The sequence below is a fragment of the Osmerus mordax genome, chromosome 22 (genome assembly GCF_038355195.1).
Source record: "Osmerus mordax isolate fOsmMor3 chromosome 22, fOsmMor3.pri, whole genome shotgun sequence".
NCBI lineage: Eukaryota > Metazoa > Chordata > Actinopteri > Osmeriformes > Osmeridae > Osmerus > Osmerus mordax.
In genome coordinates, this window is record NC_090071.1 from 3,883,088 (window position 1) to 3,900,123 (window position 17,036).

Genomic DNA, 17,036 nt, shown 5'->3' on the forward strand with positions numbered 1-17,036 from the left:
GAGTCAGCTTCTGTATATTTGCACAGAGAACGGCCTGCGAGTTGTCTCTAACAGGTGGGGGCCATTAATTACGTTTATAACTCGAGCCTTGAGACCAACAGACTAATTATGGATATGAGGGTGTAAATGAAAAGCTGCCTGTCTGTCATGAAACCTGTGTGTTTGTCACAAGAGCCAAGTCGCAGGCCCGTCATTCGAGTTTACAGAACATGGAAATGTGTGCTTCTATGTGCATAGACAGATGCACTGGTCTCTTTTTTGTATTTTATTTAAACAGGCGACGCTGGATAAATCCTCTCCTTTTATTTCCACAGTGAACTGATTTATTTTTCTTCCGTAATTATTTACCTACAATTTGGAGACACTGGTTCTTTCTTCTCCAGCTGGATCTGTTCTGGTCATTGTCACAGATGTTTACAAGGACGGGTGTAGATGTGGGCAGTAGGCTGGTTCCTTATGAAGATCATTACCGCTGTTTCGAAATGCCGTACATCTCATAATGTGTGTTTGTAATGTATTGTGTTCTAGGCGGTTGCAGTGTTAACTTGGCCATTTGAAAAGTACAGATTGTCTCAGTGGTTCACAATTAAATTGAAAAGATATTCGTGTTTCTCTCTCTTTTTCTCTCTCCCTTTTTCTCTCTCTCTCCCCTTTCCCCTCTCTTTCTCCCTCTCTCAGGACTTTGTGGAGGTGAGTCCCCAACAGAGGAACTGGAAGGGGATAGCCATCTCCCTGCTGGTCATAGTGGGGGTCTGCTCCCTCATCACCATGTCTGTGGTGGTCCTCACTCCATGTATGTACCCTCCACGAGCACAAACCTGGCCTACGTGTTTGTGTGGTCGGGCGCGAAGGTCTGTGTGTGTGTGGGCGTGTGTATGTGTGAGAAAGTGCAAAGGCATGTGTATTTGCGCGTGTGTGTGTGTGCATCATCCTTCGGATGAAAACAACAAAGACAGCATATGATTTAAATCTACAGCCCGTATAATTAGTGTGTTATTAGATTGCATGATTATAGTGTTATTTATAAGTATGCAGCATGAATGTATATAGCTCTACCATCAGCCCTATGACAGTTTGTCTCTGTGACTGCAGTGGAGGTGGCAGGTGGCAGTAACTCCAGACTGATCTCAGATGACCTGCTCAGGCCAGAGTTCAGCCTGCACCACCCAGAGCCCAAATGGATCAGCAGTAAGTCTTCTGAGAGGGTCCTCCTCCTCCTGACTGAACAATGCCTTTTAACACCCTGTTTCCTTCATCACTGTGGGTCCCATTCTCTCTCAGACAGATTAGTTTAGAATATAAAGTGTGTGTGTGTGTGTGTGTGTGTGTGTGTGTGTGTGGGGGGGGGGTAGTGTATGCTTAAAGCTTTTTCTCATCCATTTAACACACAGATCCATTTGAAATGTGTTGAATTATGGAACTATTAAAGATTGAAAAAATCCCTAAAGCCCCTACATTAGACTTGCAAACTTGAACTTTAGTAACAGTATTAGTCAATCCATCATTATACTCTGATCTTAATTTAGAATTGACTGCTCTACCTGTAATACTGCAGATGCAAAAACCATAACAAATGTTGAATTGTAGTATTTTTTTTTTTACTTTTGCACCTTTTTGCCCTTGTCAAAAGAAGAAAAACAATCTTATCTACAGTCTAGTCCTGGTATGCCCCTACGGAAAACCTCCTGTCTTCCAGCCAGGCTCTTCCCCTACAGGAACGCTGCCCAAATGCCAGCCTGCCCTATTTCTATTCCCCTGTATCACTGCCGGAGCCAGCAGGGGTCCCGAGGGCTGGTTGAGCTCGTATATCCTCCACACAGCCCGGGCCTCGCTGGGGCCCCAGACAGGGCTGTGGAACAGTCTGGGCGCCGGCGTGTGATTTGTGCGTGGCTCCTTGCCACAGCCGCCCCTCCCCCCCCCCCCAGAATCCTCCCCCCCGCTCCCCAGACTCCTCTCTGAAACGGGGAGCGTGGACATGGACCACCACCCCCCCCTCCCCTCGGAGGAACGCAGATATTAATGACTTTTTCCCATAGCCTGTTGATTCTCATCATGTGTTTCAGGGTGTGAGGACTTCTCCCACGCTGCTTCCCTCCCTCCCCCACACTCCTCCCTCCCTCTCCCCCCCCTCTCTCTCCACCCCCTCCCTCTCCACCCCCCTCCCTCCCTCAGTTGTCCTGGATGGTCGTCACGCCAACACTGGCAGACGGGACAGCGCCACGTCCCCTCCTACCCTCTCCCTCCTCCTCCCCTCTCCCTCCTCCTCCTCTCTCCCTCCTCCTCCCATCCCCTCTCCCCCCTCCTCCCCTCTCCCTCCTCCTCTTCTCTCCCTCCTCCTCCCCTCTCCCCCCTCCTCTCTCCCTCCTCCTCCTCCCCTCCCCTCTCCCTCTTCCTCACCTCTACCCTCTCCCTCCTCCTCCCCTCTCCCCCCTCCTCTCTCTCTCTCTCCCTCCTCCTCCCCTCCCCTCTCCCTCTTCCTCACCTCTCCCCCCTCCTCCCCTCTCCCTCCTCCTCCTCTCTCCCTCCTCCTCCCCTCTCCCCCCTCTTCTCTCCCTCCTCCTCCTCCCCTCCCCTCTCCCTCTTCCTCACCTCTCCTCCCCTCCCCTCTCCCCCCTCCTCCCCTCTCCCCTCCTCCTCCCCTCGCCCTCCAATTGTAACCCCCCACCCCTCCATGACAAACAGTCATGCACCACTCTGAGTTAATGATTCTATTCCCACCACTGGGATGAGTATACATGACGATAGAGGGAAGGGGAGATGGAAATACAGACATCTGAGGTGGAGAAACAGTTGGAAAGCAAAAGTATGAAGAGATAGAAGGACAGAAAGAAACAGTTGAGATGGTAAAACAGAGAGAGAGGGAGAGCGAGCAAGAGAGAAACTGTTTTGATTGAGAAATGAGGAGAGAGGGTGAGAGTGAGAGAGAGAGATAAACAGATAGTGATACTGCAGTGGCCCAGTCTCTGCTCCTGCTAGAGCTTGGTTATTACATTTAAGGAGAGATTCCAGACCTCTGCAAGCCTGCTGCTAGCTTCTCAGTATATTATCATCACTCTGAGCAAGTCATGCACATATCTACAGCACTTGGGTTATTTAATCCTACGTGTTGTCTGGTTGCGGGTGGTACAAAAACAGCAATTTTGTCAATTTGCAATCAAATAAAAAGACAAAAACAAATTGGAAGTGAAGGGGGTCTGGAGACTTCCGGAAGCTTCTGTATCTACAACATTGGGTTGTATATAAAGACACCAGTAACCATCCTAGATGCTGTCTGGTTACTGGTGTCTGTTATCGGTGTTTCTAATCAAGGTTTTGTTAAAGTTGCTTTCACTTGTGTTCACCAGGTAAGGGCGTGTCACATAGGTTGAGGCCTTATTGCATGGACCCGGGTTCGATTCTTGCCTGGGCTATTTCCTGCCTCTCTCTATAAAGCAGAAACACAGCGAAACATATCTTACATTTACATTTAGTCATTTAGCAGACGCTCTTATCCAGAGCGACTTACATTAAGAACAGGGACATTCCCCCCGAGGCAAGTAGGGTGAAGTGCCTTGCCCAAGGAGACAATGTCATTTTGCACGGCCGGGAATCGAACTGGCAACCTTCGGATTAATAGCCTAATTCCCTAACCGCTCAGCCACCTGACTCCATCTTTAAAGTTACTTTCAATTCATTCTTCAGTTTGGTACCTTTCTAGCTTGTTTAACGTGGTTGATTTTCCAGTTACTGAGGCAAACGAACGTCTTTGAAACAAGACTTGCCACGCAAAGACCATAAATAAAATAATGATGCGATTTGATATATTCCTTGTCAGCGTTGAGAACAGATTACAGAGCCTAAGCTTTAATCTGTACCCAGCATTCTCGGTGTGACCCGCCTTCTCGGCTCTCGCTTTCTTAACCCTAGCGTTTCAATTAGTGTAACCATGGAAACCATATGATTTTGACATCTACATATAGATGTTTGTCCTTTTTCGGGTGGCGCGTTTGATTTCTCAGAAATTCGCCAGTAAACATACTGTACGCAATTGATTAGTCGTGAGTGGGGCCAGCTTGTTTTCAGAGAGGAGGAGAGGTAGGAGGCAGAGGCAGTGTGTTAGGTTGGAAACTGTAGTAAATGAACCAGAATATATATCCATGCCATGCCGTTAATCTTTGGAACACCCTACCACCAAACATCAGATCTCTGTCCAGTCTTGCAAACTTTAAAAAGGCAATTCACCATTTGTTCGCAAGCTAGATGAATAATTATGGGAATTGTTTAACTGTATATTTTATGTGATGATTGTATGACTGTTTCTTTGATATGTAATATGTATATATATGTCATACATATGTGTATTTGTTCGAACCCTGGAAGATTAGCCCTTATAGGGCTAAAGGGTATCGCAATAAACAAATAAACAGAATCCATCTACACCATAGCAGCATCATAGCAATGAAGTGATCTGTCTTGGTCTACAGGCTAGGTATACACAGCACGTACGCAGAAGTACAATGATTTTAATATTGGATCCAAAGACGATGAGGCCTAGTATCCAACACAGTACCGTGTGTGTGTGCTCTCAGAGAGGGGCTAGGGTTCTCGGAGAACGCATAGCTGCGCCTCGAGGGACAACTGGGATTGCCTCGACGAGCATGTCGGGATACTAGAAGCAAAACTCGGTACCATCATTATTATTACATAGAAACGGTTGGTTCTGTAGTTCTGGTATGTGAAGCGTGTTACCACGGTGTGTGTGGCGTGTTACCACGGTGTGTGTGGTGAGCATGGTCATCACAGGTTGTTAGTGAGAACAACACACGACTGCCTAACGACGGGACAGCCCAGAGACACAAGCAGCAGGGTGAAAGGTCACGGAAAGGTCAGTTAGTTGTCCTCGCATTCAGCATCAGCGGTGACGCTTATCGCCTCTCCCGTCCTTGTTTTGAATACAGAAACAAACGGGAAGTGAGAAACTACTGTGGTTTCCATTAACCCTTTTAATCATCACAGGACAAGGCTATATCATGTCATCCCTGTTCCTCAGCTTAGTTTTAATGAGATCATGAGTTCATCTAACTTGTCAGAATAAAATAAAATATCTATTTTGCCGAATGGAACTGTTGGTGTATACAGAATCCTCGGGTATACAAGAAAAATAAATATTAAGTATTTTTATTATTTATTATAGAGAGTTATTATATTTAACAGCTGTACTGAGGCTGGCACAAGGTTATTTGAGGCTCCCTGGGGCTTGTAGAGTCCAGGCATGAGAGCCAGTGTATCAGTCAAGCCACCTTTTATTAGGGGGGCAATGAGGTGTGGAGCTGCCTGGTGTCCTTCTACCAGCCTCTCTATGGATACATTACACACACACACAGACACACACACACACACACACACATACACACACAAACAAACACAGAGCCCTCAACCTTTCCTACAAAACAACGACTTCCACCAACAGCCTTTCAATGGATCCAATACACAACCACCCACACACGCACACACACAAACGGCAGTCTTGACATATAATTTGAACCTTTCTCAAAGTGAACAAATGTCATAGGAACAGCAGAGAGAAAGGAACACAGTATTGCTACGGTAACATCCTTGAAGATCAACTTTCGACTGAACACCTGAATCCATGGATTTAGTTTAGGTGAATGAATACCTTGACGAAAAACCTTGTGGCAAGGAACTTGTTAGTTTCATTACACAATGTCAGTCCTGTACCAAGGGCGCCAGTTTATATTAATGATTTTTCATTCTAAAGTTATTTTCCCACTGAGATTTGGAGGACGTGGTGACCAAGGATTCAGGTTCTACAGTATCAGGGCCGGCCACACTTGAGACACACTGAATTATTTTATGTTTAAACTCATGATAATTTAGTTTTTTTTATTCACATTTTCTCTTTCAAATTGGCCTTTGTGGTTGCTTTCAAAAGGCACCTGTAGGAAGCCGTAACAAGATCCTGATGAGCAGATTCCAGTGAATCCAGTTTACAGTGAAGATGGTTTCTACAGTTCCATTCACTGATACCGAAAGTTTTTAACTGTATGAAGGTCGTATAAAAGCCCTTGCGCACAGTCAGTACCGGTATATACAGTTTTCTCACAGACAAAAATAAATGACAATATTGATGTAAAAAATTATTGAAAACTAAGACTTTTGCAGAGTACTGCCCCCCCCCCAATATATCTTAACATGTGGTGTGAATGGCTCAGCAGTCCTATAACACAGTGATACATTATTGCTTCAAGTTTAAGTATTTTATTTGTCACATACAACAAATGTAGTGAAATGTGAAAGGGTCTATGCTCCACACTGTGCAAAAATTAAATACAATTTAAATTAAATTTAAATACATAAATATAAATTAAAAAAATTGATCAAGTGTCTCACTTCCTGTCAGCTGGGAAGAATGGTTGGAAAAAGGGAGAGACATAGAGTGAGAGAGAAAGGTAGAGAAGGAACAGTAGAGAGAGTGAGTGAGAGAGAGAGGGAAGTCAGGGGAGAGAGAGAGCACGCTAGTGGCTAATACTGTAACAGCCAGTCCCAGTGATAAATGGTGTAGTGAGCACGTAAGCTGTCTGTGTCAACTGTTGATCAGTATCTCCTGACCACAGGCAGTCACACTCCCCTAGTCAGCACAGACCAATCACATCACTGAGTGAACAGGGGCAACAGATGCACATAAATACATCAAATCGCATCAAAAGGCTGTTGAGATGAAAGGCTTCAGGTCTCTGCTGCGGCATGTCTCTCTGTCTCTGCCGGCCTTCCGTCGACGTCTCAAAATGTTCGTGTTCCATCTTAAACATTTACCATGTCTTCTTCTGTCTTTATCACAGATTCTGAAGTTCTGTACCGGAACGGAGATGGACATGTGATCAAGTTTAACTTTGTCGTAAACAAAACAGACATGTTCCTGACCAACAGCGTGTTTGTAAGTGAATCTACATGCTTGACGGAACCTGCTCTCTCATACTCATGAGATGGATTTGGGTTGAAACAGCAGAACTGTGAGGAGCTAAGCTCTTTTTATTTATTGTCAGGTTAATGTCGAAGGCTTCTGATGGGTTATTTATTTGTTGTTTTTTTGCGTAAGTCTTTAAGCAGCTTTGGCATTCATTGGCAAGCTTGCTCCAGTAATTTAATGGAGTAGAAAAACAGGGGGTTAACCAGTTGTCAAATGTTTATTTGCAATAGACCACTTTTCCTGTGTATTATTGGCGAAGTTATAGATTGTCTGTGAAGTACTGTAAAGTAAACATCAGGGTTTTCCACCACACTGACTCCATTGACTCAAAGTAAAAGGGCATTTTCCGTCTCCTATCCAGGTTTGTTGTCATTCGTATTCATATCTGTGTTTATCATTGAAATTCAGACCTGTTTCAATTGTTACAGGTGGATTTCAAAGTTGCTAGGTATTCTGTCTCCCCAGACATGAAATATGCACTCTTCGCCTATGATGTCAAACAGGTATGTTACTTAACACGCTACTGATGGTCGCTGCTTCCATAGGTTTGGGTTGCACTTACTAGATTCAATTGTCAATCATTAGATTTGATTCTCAATCATGCTCAACCCGAAAACACGACAGCTAATGTCACAAGGCAGGTTTCTTAGGATTCAAACCTCACAAACAGCCCGGGACACATTCCGAGAGGGATTCTGAAATTGGAAAAGATCCACAGCACAGGGGGTCATGATAATATTATTGATGAGTTGTCATATATAGTTCTTTTTCAGGACAGGGTGGTAGAACACTTCAGATCCTTCAGGAGTAACGGCAGTGGCCGTTAAGCAGAGGACAGGGAAGGTGTTTTAGATGGTTCAGTCATGCATGAAACATCACATCACAGTATTTGGTACTGATAACGTGTTTGCTGTGTCGGTTCAAGCAGAGAGTGCGGAGGGCTCATATTCTAATCTCCGTATTGATTTTAGGTTTACAGGCATTCGTACACTTCGTCATACATCGTTTACAACATCCACACAAGGTAATAATCCAAGATGAGTTGTTGACCAGTCTCTCCTCTTTGTGTTGACATTAATACTGCAATGTTGGTGTGGATAAATGATTTTCTGCTGTATTATTCACCAAGGCTACAGACTCCTTTATTCAGCAACAGATGGTGTTTACTAATGTGTGTGTGTGTGTGTGTGTGTGTGTGGGGGGGGGGGGGGGGGGGGTATGCGTGAATGTACATGTGGTCTTTTGGCTATATGTGTGGTTGTGTGTGTGCCTATGTGTATATATGTGTCGGTGTGTGTGTATATCTGTGTGTGTGTGTGTGTGTTAGGGAGGTGTGGGAATTGAACCCCCCTGAGGTTCAGAATGCAGTGCTCCAGCATGCAGCCTGGGGGATGCAAGGACAGCAGCTCGTGAGTGCATTACACACACACCTATGCAAGCATGCACACACACAGACTTAACGAAAACATATATTGAAGACAATTTTGATGCTCACCCAATAAAAACGGCATTTCGTATGCAACTTCGTTTTGTTACGGCTCTTAAATGTAAGATTGAAATCCTCTGCACCCCTTCCAAAAATAAACTTCAAACTAACTTTGTTGTCTTGGTGGAGTTGCCCGTCTCTGACAGAAGAATGAGACAATGCAGTCTGCCTGAGCTGAGGTCACTACTGCAGCATGATAGACTCCCTGACTTTCTCTATGAGCCTCTGCCTAAAGATAATATTCTCCCCTTATGGGGATGGACAATTACGTTTTTTGAATTGAATTGAAAACGGCTGTATGAGTGTTCACACCGCTGTCTTCATTTCAGATGTACATCTTTGAAAACAACATCTATTACCAATCAGATGTGAGAAGCAATTCTCTGAGGATCACGTCCTCCGGGAAGGAAGGAGTCATTTTTAATGGGATCGCTGACTGGCTGTATGAAGGTTTGTATGGATGGTCGTCGACTTGCAGATTCAAGGCCAAGGACACTCCAAGAATATATAATATACGTAAAAGGGGAGAGAGCGAGAGAGCGAGAGCGAGTGAAAGAGAGAGAGAGAGAGAGGGAGAGGGAGGATGGGGAGAGAGGCAGTGGGGGGAGAAAGAGAGATAGGGAGGGAGAGGGAGAGTGGGAGAAGAACAGAAAGGGTGAGAAACAGTAGGGGAGAAAGAGGGATAGGGGAGAGTGGGAGATAAAGAGAGAGGGAGGGAGAGAAACAGGGAATGGAGGAGAAGAATGGGATTGGTGTTAATAAATAACCGACAGACACAAATGAGTAAATCACATTTCCACAGATGAATGGCTTGTGCTTTCAGAGAAAGATAGGCTGAAATTCCAAATGAGTGCTAAGTGCATTAGTCTGTCGAGAACACCAATTAAATCCAGGAAAAGTAATTCAGACATTTAGCTGAGATAATTAGATTCAAATGAAGGCCGGCCATTATCTTTCACAAGGCAACATGGCAGAAATGTCGAACCTGTAACCTCAAAGATCATTCCAGGTGCTTTTGGAAGCGATAAAATAAAACATTGCTCCCAACAGGCTGAAGCACTCACTTACTGTCACTGCCAGTGTCGCCATCTCTTTCGTACAAAAAGTGAAAGTCAAAAGATCAGGCTTTCAGTAAATACAAAATGAAACTTTTGGGATGTTTTTGGTGTATTTGAAATGTTCCCCGACACCTTTTAACTGCAGTGGTGCATGTGTGTCAGAAGGGGGGGGATGACAGCTGTTGTTGTGTTCAGAGGAGGTTCTGCGGTCGTATGTGGCCCACTGGTGGTCTCCCGACGGGGCAAGACTGGCCTACCTGACGATCAACGACAGCCTGGTGCCCAACATGTTGCTTCCTCAGTTCACTGGCAGCACATACCCCACAGGACTACACTACCCATACCCCAAGGTGAGCAGGAAACAGGAAATGAGGTTGTGTGTGATTCCATCTTGTGGCAGCTGTTGCGAAACCTTTATTTGAGCTCTTCGCTGAAACTTGCAGAACTTTGAGCCTTTATCTCTCTACTACCTGTAGGAAAATGTATAGTCTAGAACAGGGATGGACAACCCTGGTCCTCGAGAGCCGCTGTCCTGCATGTTTTTGATGTTTCCCTGCTCCAGCACACCTGATTCAAATGCAGGACAGCGGCTCTTGAGGACCATGGTTGTCCATCCCTGGTCTAGCACCTCCGGCTTTGTAGTATGCTTTGCGCAGGGCTTTGCAACTCCCACGGCCAAACCTCACATTCTGTCTAGTCAACTGTAAAACAACCTTTTTGATGTTTTTTACGGTTGCTGTGATGTGTTTTGGGCGCAGGCGGGCCAGCTGAACCCCACCGTCCGTGTGTTTGTGGTCAACTTGTTTGGGCCCACACACACCCAGGAACTGGTGGCTCCCAGCGACCTCCACTTCAGGTGACACAGTCCCAGTCGAGTACAGTCTACTTACAGAACCATACAGTACAATGACATCTTAATCATCCATGTAGACCCCATCCACAACTTTCTGTTCATGTATGCTGGACAAATGGTTTATAAACTTTTCTATGTCTATGTAATGTGTGTCTCTGGTGTATGCATGTGTCTGGTGTGTGTGTGTGTGTCTGGTGTGTGTGTCGGCGGCTCCAGGGACCGCTACGTGACGATGGTGGAGTGGATCAGCACCACCCACCTCAGCGTGCGCTGGCTGAACCGCGCACAGAACGCCTCGCTGCTCAGCGTGTGTGAAGCCACGGCGGGGTTGTGCGTCCAGGTGTGTGTGTTCGCCCGGGCGGCAGGAGAGGCATCTCTCAGGACTTGGCCTCGTTAGCCTTGGACGCTAATGACACCACGTTGGTCGTCATCCATTAGCCGGGAGCAAGGACGCGTGGCTAGTGATCCTGGGAGGCCAGCCCGGATATAGCATGATCTTGACATACCTAAAATATGGCTTTTTCGAAACACTAGAACGCTATTTCTGTGATCTACTTTGTTCATACTGATGTATCTGTTTTCTGTCTTTCTTTCCAGAGACACGAAGAGACGTCAGATCTCTGGCTCACAGGACAGGTATCGCTGTTTGGGGGGGGGGGGGGATCAAAGTCTTTTGCAGTTTTTTTCTTGCCAATAGAGGGCAACAATGAGCCTAGTGTCCCCTGAAAGCTGTGTTTTGATCCCAGGAGCAGAAGCCCATGTTCTCTCAGGACATGAGCCGGTTCTTCCTCACCACACCTGTGAGGCAGGGCGGACACGGCGAGTTCAACCACATCACCATGTTTACCAGGAAGGTGGGTGCTGCTTTCACAGTGACAGAATGGAAAATATTGAATGTTTGGTTTCTGAGTAGGGTTCTAAATATTGAATGTTCCACCTCCGATTGGGTTTCCTTCCGATTGGGTTTGTCCTTCAGTCCAGGAGCGATCAGAGCGAGGTCCGTCACCTGACCTCTGGCAGTTGGGAGGTCACCCGGATCCTAGCCTATAACGAGGACAACCAGATCATGTGAGTGACATGGCATGCTTGTTTACATTTACATCAGGGCTGACAACTTTTCAAAAAACCTTAGAGTGAGATTTGGTGGGGCCAAAATGTTACCCCCCTCCCCCGAGACGAGCTTTCACGGGTGTTAGTGTGTCTATGTTGCTTAACTCCATGTGCCTGTACCTCGTCCATTACTGTTTACAACGTTAGCAGGGCTACTTGGTTGGCGTTGCCTTCTCTGGGTGAGAAATACAAGGTGTGGCGTGAGAGCGTGGGAACTGGTTGAAATGCGTGTCTCACAGCCAATGCGTGAGAGTTGGCAGCCCTGTTACATAGATCATACAAAATATTTATATCACATTTTATATTTATATTCAATCAGCACACTTTTATCCGAAGCCACATGCAAATAATGCCTGAAGTAAGTGAAGCTGATATTCAAAGATCAGAAGTGCACAGTTCTAACAGTGTTTCAGTGGCTCGAGCCAAGGAACAGTCTGTTTTTTTTAACCGCCTCCTCATCTACTTATCACATGTTAGCTGTTATGTTTTCTCCACCCCCCCCTTCAGATTATAACCAGATCTATATTCAGTCAGAAAATTATTAGCATTCATTAGCGTTGTTTTAACAAACCTCTTTATTTTTGTATTTGTTATTTATTTTGAACCATAGATATTTTCTCAGTACTGAGGACTCACCACAAAAGCGACATCTGTACAGGTGAGTCCTACACCACACAGTCTGAGCACAAACTCTTGTCATACACCTCCGGACAACACTGTACGTTAAACCGTTAAGCACTCAAGCAGACTCAGTGATGAAACATCCCATAATGTAACCGCTCGCCTTCCCAGTGTGTCTGCCGTCGGTGTGTTTCCACGGCAATGCCTGACCTGCCAGCTGAACCATGAGTGCAGCTTCTATGACGCCGAGCTCTGCCCCAGCACCCAGCACGTCCTGCTGCGCTGTCGAGGTGAGAGGCGGCTCCACCCACGCTCCTCTCTCATGTTCCTCCCCTCCTCCCCCATGCTCCTCTCTCATGTTCCTCCCCTCCTCCCCCACGCTCCTCTCTCATGTTCCTCCCTTCCTCCCCCACGCTCCTCTCTCATGTTCCTCCCTTCCTCCCCCACGCTCCTCTCCCACATAACTGTATAATTCAGTTCATACATGGATACTGATGATTAAAATGAAGAAAGGTTGCTACATTTGTTGTGTTTTGTCTCTTACAGGCCCAGGTGTCCCCATGGTCATGCTGCTGAGCTTCCAGAATCCCAACTGTAAGTGTATGGGGGGGGGGGGGGGGGGGGGGGGACACACACGACATATTAGTGCAGTGCACTAATATGTCAATTTTTTCAAGCAAGTCTAAAACAAACGACAAAACAAGATGCCACTATGCAGATTAATTTGCCTTTCGCATTTTATTTATTTGATTTAACCTTTCGGTTTGTCTAGAAGCCACGTCTGTTCGTGTTCGTCTTTCACGCGAACAGCGTCTGTCACAGTCCATTTCTCCAACACGGTTTCTCCAGTTGACTGTGAGACGTGTGTCTTTAACAGCGTACTATATCCTGGAGAACAACGCTCCCGTCCGAGCTGCCTTGGAGAAGAAAAAGACCTTTAAGACTGAAACCAGGGCCATTCCACATGAACACTTTGGTAAGAGTCACTTCTGAAGTGGTCTTTGCCTCCGTATCACTCTTTGTGTTTTTTTCTCTTTCTCCCTCTCTCTCTCTTTTTCTCACACACACACGCACACACACACACCGTAGTGGTACAAAAATGCAATCCTTTTCTTCTCAAACTCATTTCCACCTCTGTAATTTTCTCTTTTCTCTTTCCTCTCACAGAACTTCCTTTGAAATTGACCTATCCTGTTGACTTCTCTGAATCTTTTTTCTACGGCCTTCTCTTGATTGTGTAAGCACATGTCCATGTACTCTACGTCAATACGTATGGAAAAAGTCGAATGTGTTGTCACATTTGGCGCTAGCTTTGCGTGCTGTAAACATGAGGTCAATGATCAACCACATCTCAGTCTGTGTGTCTGCTGCAGACTACAGACAAAAGTCTCTCATCATAGTTCCCCCCTCCCTAGTTCCTTTACATGACTCTCTTTCCTGGCCACTCACACTTTCTGTCTCTGTCTTACTTACTTACTCCCTCTCACTCTCCCTCCCTCTCACTCTCCCTCCCTCCCTCTCACTCTCCCTCCCTCCCTCTCACTCTCCCTCCCTCCCTGTCACTCTCCCTCCCTCTCACTCTCCCTCCCTCCCTGTCACTCTCCCTCCCTCTCACTCTCCCTCCCTCTCACTCCCTCTCCCTCCCTCTCCCTCCCTCCCTACCTCTCTCCCTCAGCGACGGCAGTCCTGGCAGCCAGTCTGTGAGTGATGAGTTCCAGCTGGGCTGGGACTCTGTGCTGGTGAGCTCTGAGGACGTCATCGTGGCCCGTGTGGATGGCCTGGGGACAGGCTACCGGGGGCAGCGAGTCCTGCACCAGGTCCATAAGAAGCTGGGGACCATTGAAGTCCAGGACCACGTGGCTGCATTGGAGTAGGTCCAGTGTAGTACCGTTGTTTAGAGATGCGGTTGGTTTATCTCTTGTTGTTGGTTTTCTGGTATGTTTTTTTTGCCTGATTGCCCTTGGTGAAATGAATCAAGTTCACCCAAAGTATCTGAGCAAGAAATTCTCAATTAAACCCTGATTTCAGGCCCGTCCTCTCTTTGTTGAAGTTCGTAGGTGGAACGATATAGATGGTGGTTGAGGTATATCTCGTTTGAAACACAAGGCAATACTGAAATGGTGTTTGTTTTTGTTTTGTTGTTGCCAGGTACTTGATGAAACTTCCATATGTTGATCGCTCACGCATTGGGATCTACGGAAAGGTACTGTAAATGGAATGGAGAGGAGTCATTTTATTGGCTCAGAGAAGTCAGCACACCGCCAATGAAATACCTGATAGAGGGGAGGGGACAGACTTAAAGATAATCTCTCAGGTTTCACTTTACTATGATTTAGCATTTCTCAGGTTTCACTTTACTATGATTTAGCATTTCATCAACTCTCCTTTTGGAAATTATGAACATTCTTCCGTTAGAAAGTCCAATATTGATTCATTTAGTGGAGAGATGTTTTCTTTACAGGGCTATGGTGGTTACGTCTCCTTAATGTTACTGAAGTCGACAGACAAAATCAAGTGTGCCGTTGCCATGGCTCCGGTGACTAATTGGACTATGTATGGTAAGCAAATGCTATGAACTTTACAAAGCGTCTTCACTAGCTTAGGTGACACATTTTCTCTGAGGAACAGGAAACACAATATAAAACAACAAAACAAAAGTTATGATGAATATTGTTTATTTTCCAAATTGCAGCTTCGGCATTTTCAGAGCGATACTTGGGCCTTCTGTCGGAAGGTGAAAACAGATATCAAGTAAGTTGTTTACCTTGGCCCATATGCTGTTTGAATCCTCTCATTCTGTCTTCTCCCCTGTTTCACACACACTGTGATGTCACACCAGATTGGAAACCAGCAAGACTGTTAGCACTGCACTGTGTGTGTGTGTCTTCAGTTTGTCTGCACATTTGTTTATGGTATTGGATTGACAACAACATGAAAAAAATAGCACGAGCCATGTTCATCAGGGCTAGTCAAAGAGGAACATTGATTTAGAATGTCACAGGGTCCTCTGGAACCTCTCGGCACAGCTGCTCTTCTGTGTCTGATTAACGTAAGGCCATTGGAAGTGTTTTTCTTCAAGTGGGTTGTTGATATGTGGGCCAGACAGTTCTATTTCGGTCGCTCCCTTAGCTGTAGTGAGTCAAATGATGCTAGCAGTGAGAAGAAGCAGAAAATGACCACAAGCTCATCAGTAGAATGTCACCCATGCGTTCTTTGGATAAAAGAAATGATGATGATTATTTGGCTGTTGCTTTGTTAATGGCACACGGTTGCCAGAGTTCGGGAACACAATGCTTTGTCTTGTAATCAGCTGGGGATTTTGTGTAGAGAAGAAGACGGCTGTCATCCACATGAAGTCATGCTGGTTGTCTTAAGCTGCTGTCTTAACTCTTCCCCCCTTGTACCTATGCTGTTCTAGGCTTCTAGTGTGCTGCAGAACATGAAAACACTTCACGGACAGGATCTGCTTTTGGTTCATGGAACTGCAGACGGTAAGGGCTGGGGGACTCAATCGTCATGTCCACAAAAATTGCCAAAAAAGCGTCATAACAACAATTCAGGTTGTATCCAGAGGTAAAACAATGATACTTTTTTTTTTTCTTCTAGCAAATGTTCATTTTCAGCATTCGGCAGAACTCATCCAACGTTTAATAAAGATTGGGGCAAACTACTCAATGCAGGTATGGTCTGCGATTCACATGAATCAGTACAGAGCAAACATCCTTTGGGTTGTTGTTGTGGATAATGCAGTGAAACATTAACCTTGACTGTAGTAAATATGTGTATAACTGCAGCTTGTAGCTCTGTGCTATTTGTTTTGGCTCTGAGGACAGATGCTGTCTGAGTGACAGCTTCATCGCCTGGCTGTGTGTCCTCACCGACCTTGTTTTTGAGACAGATCTACCCGGACGAAGGCCATTTCCTGTCACCTAAGAGCCAACGGCACTTCACAGAGTCCCTGATTGGCTACTTCAGAGTGTGTCTGCATGGATACGGATCATTGTTACCCGAGCAACCGAAGGAGGAGGAGTGATGGGGCCTCTGGACAAGCAAGGAAAGCTCTTTGAATGTTGTACACTGCACCGTGCTGGGGATTGAGATGTTGGCACAGGATCGCTGATGAATGTTTGTGTGCGTGTGTGTGTGTGTGGTGTGCGTGCGTGTGCGTGCGTGTGTGTAAATCTCCAAACTAGTACATAAGTTAACGGACAACTATTACGGTTGTCAGTTTTTTTTAATTTATTTTTTATTTGATTGACAGATTCTCTACACACCTTGATTTTTGCCTGTACATTACTTTCGTCACCTCCATAACCGCATGCTTGTGTTGGCTGGTTTAGGAGCTGTGTTTTATCGCAAAACAGACAATTTCCCCTTGTTTCAGTGCACGTCTCCTCATTAATAAAATCAACGTGCACAAGATGATATACTTCAGTGTTTAAGTTCATTTGTTGATGTGCTGTTGCATCATGGTCATGCTCTCAACTTCACACCTCGTTTGCCACCGGACGAAGGAACACATACTGTACAGGGCACGTGTATTTGCAGACTTTCTGCTCCATCTGAGCGAGAATATAGACACTGTTTTAGAGGGTAAGGTTGTACCCTTTGGTTTAATACATTTTGGTTTAAAACAATGGTGAACGTGGGCATGGTATCAATTGTGTATCAAGTCAACTATTGTGTTCTTTGCTAATATGGCTTCTGTTGGATATTTGAATAATAAATATTACAAAATACATAATTCTTAATATTTTCTTCTCTCCACAGTACATGCATCTTTCTTGGGATGTGCAAAGTTAATCCTGTGTTTAGTCGGAATATGCACCAACAACATTATTCAGAGGAAAAGGTCAAAGTATTGATTCATTTCTGTGCTGAGACCACCTGCTCAGACTATAATGAATGGATGTTTCCGAGACCTCCTGTAGTCCTACTGGC

At 45.5% G+C, this 17,036-nt stretch overlaps 1 protein-coding gene across 1 annotated transcript; it reads left to right on the forward strand.

Moving 5' to 3' along the window:
• Window positions 1-683: 683 nt before the first annotated feature.
• On the forward strand, window positions 684-16,792 carry LOC136965820 (inactive dipeptidyl peptidase 10-like). The gene is made up of 25 exons (XM_067260084.1): window positions 684-793; window positions 1,093-1,188; window positions 6,840-6,934; window positions 7,396-7,470; window positions 7,939-7,991; window positions 8,295-8,376; window positions 8,783-8,903; window positions 9,707-9,861; window positions 10,270-10,367; window positions 10,581-10,704; window positions 10,962-11,000; window positions 11,111-11,218; window positions 11,341-11,432; window positions 12,085-12,132; window positions 12,267-12,385; window positions 12,642-12,689; window positions 12,973-13,071; window positions 13,263-13,332; window positions 13,771-13,965; window positions 14,244-14,298; window positions 14,557-14,653; window positions 14,788-14,846; window positions 15,514-15,586; window positions 15,702-15,775; window positions 15,994-16,792. The coding sequence occupies exons 1-25, from the start codon at window positions 769-771 to the stop codon at window positions 16,126-16,128; spliced, it is 2,235 nt and encodes a 744-aa protein (XP_067116185.1). The 5' UTR covers window positions 684-768; the 3' UTR covers window positions 16,129-16,792.
• Window positions 16,793-17,036: the final 244 nt, after the last annotated feature.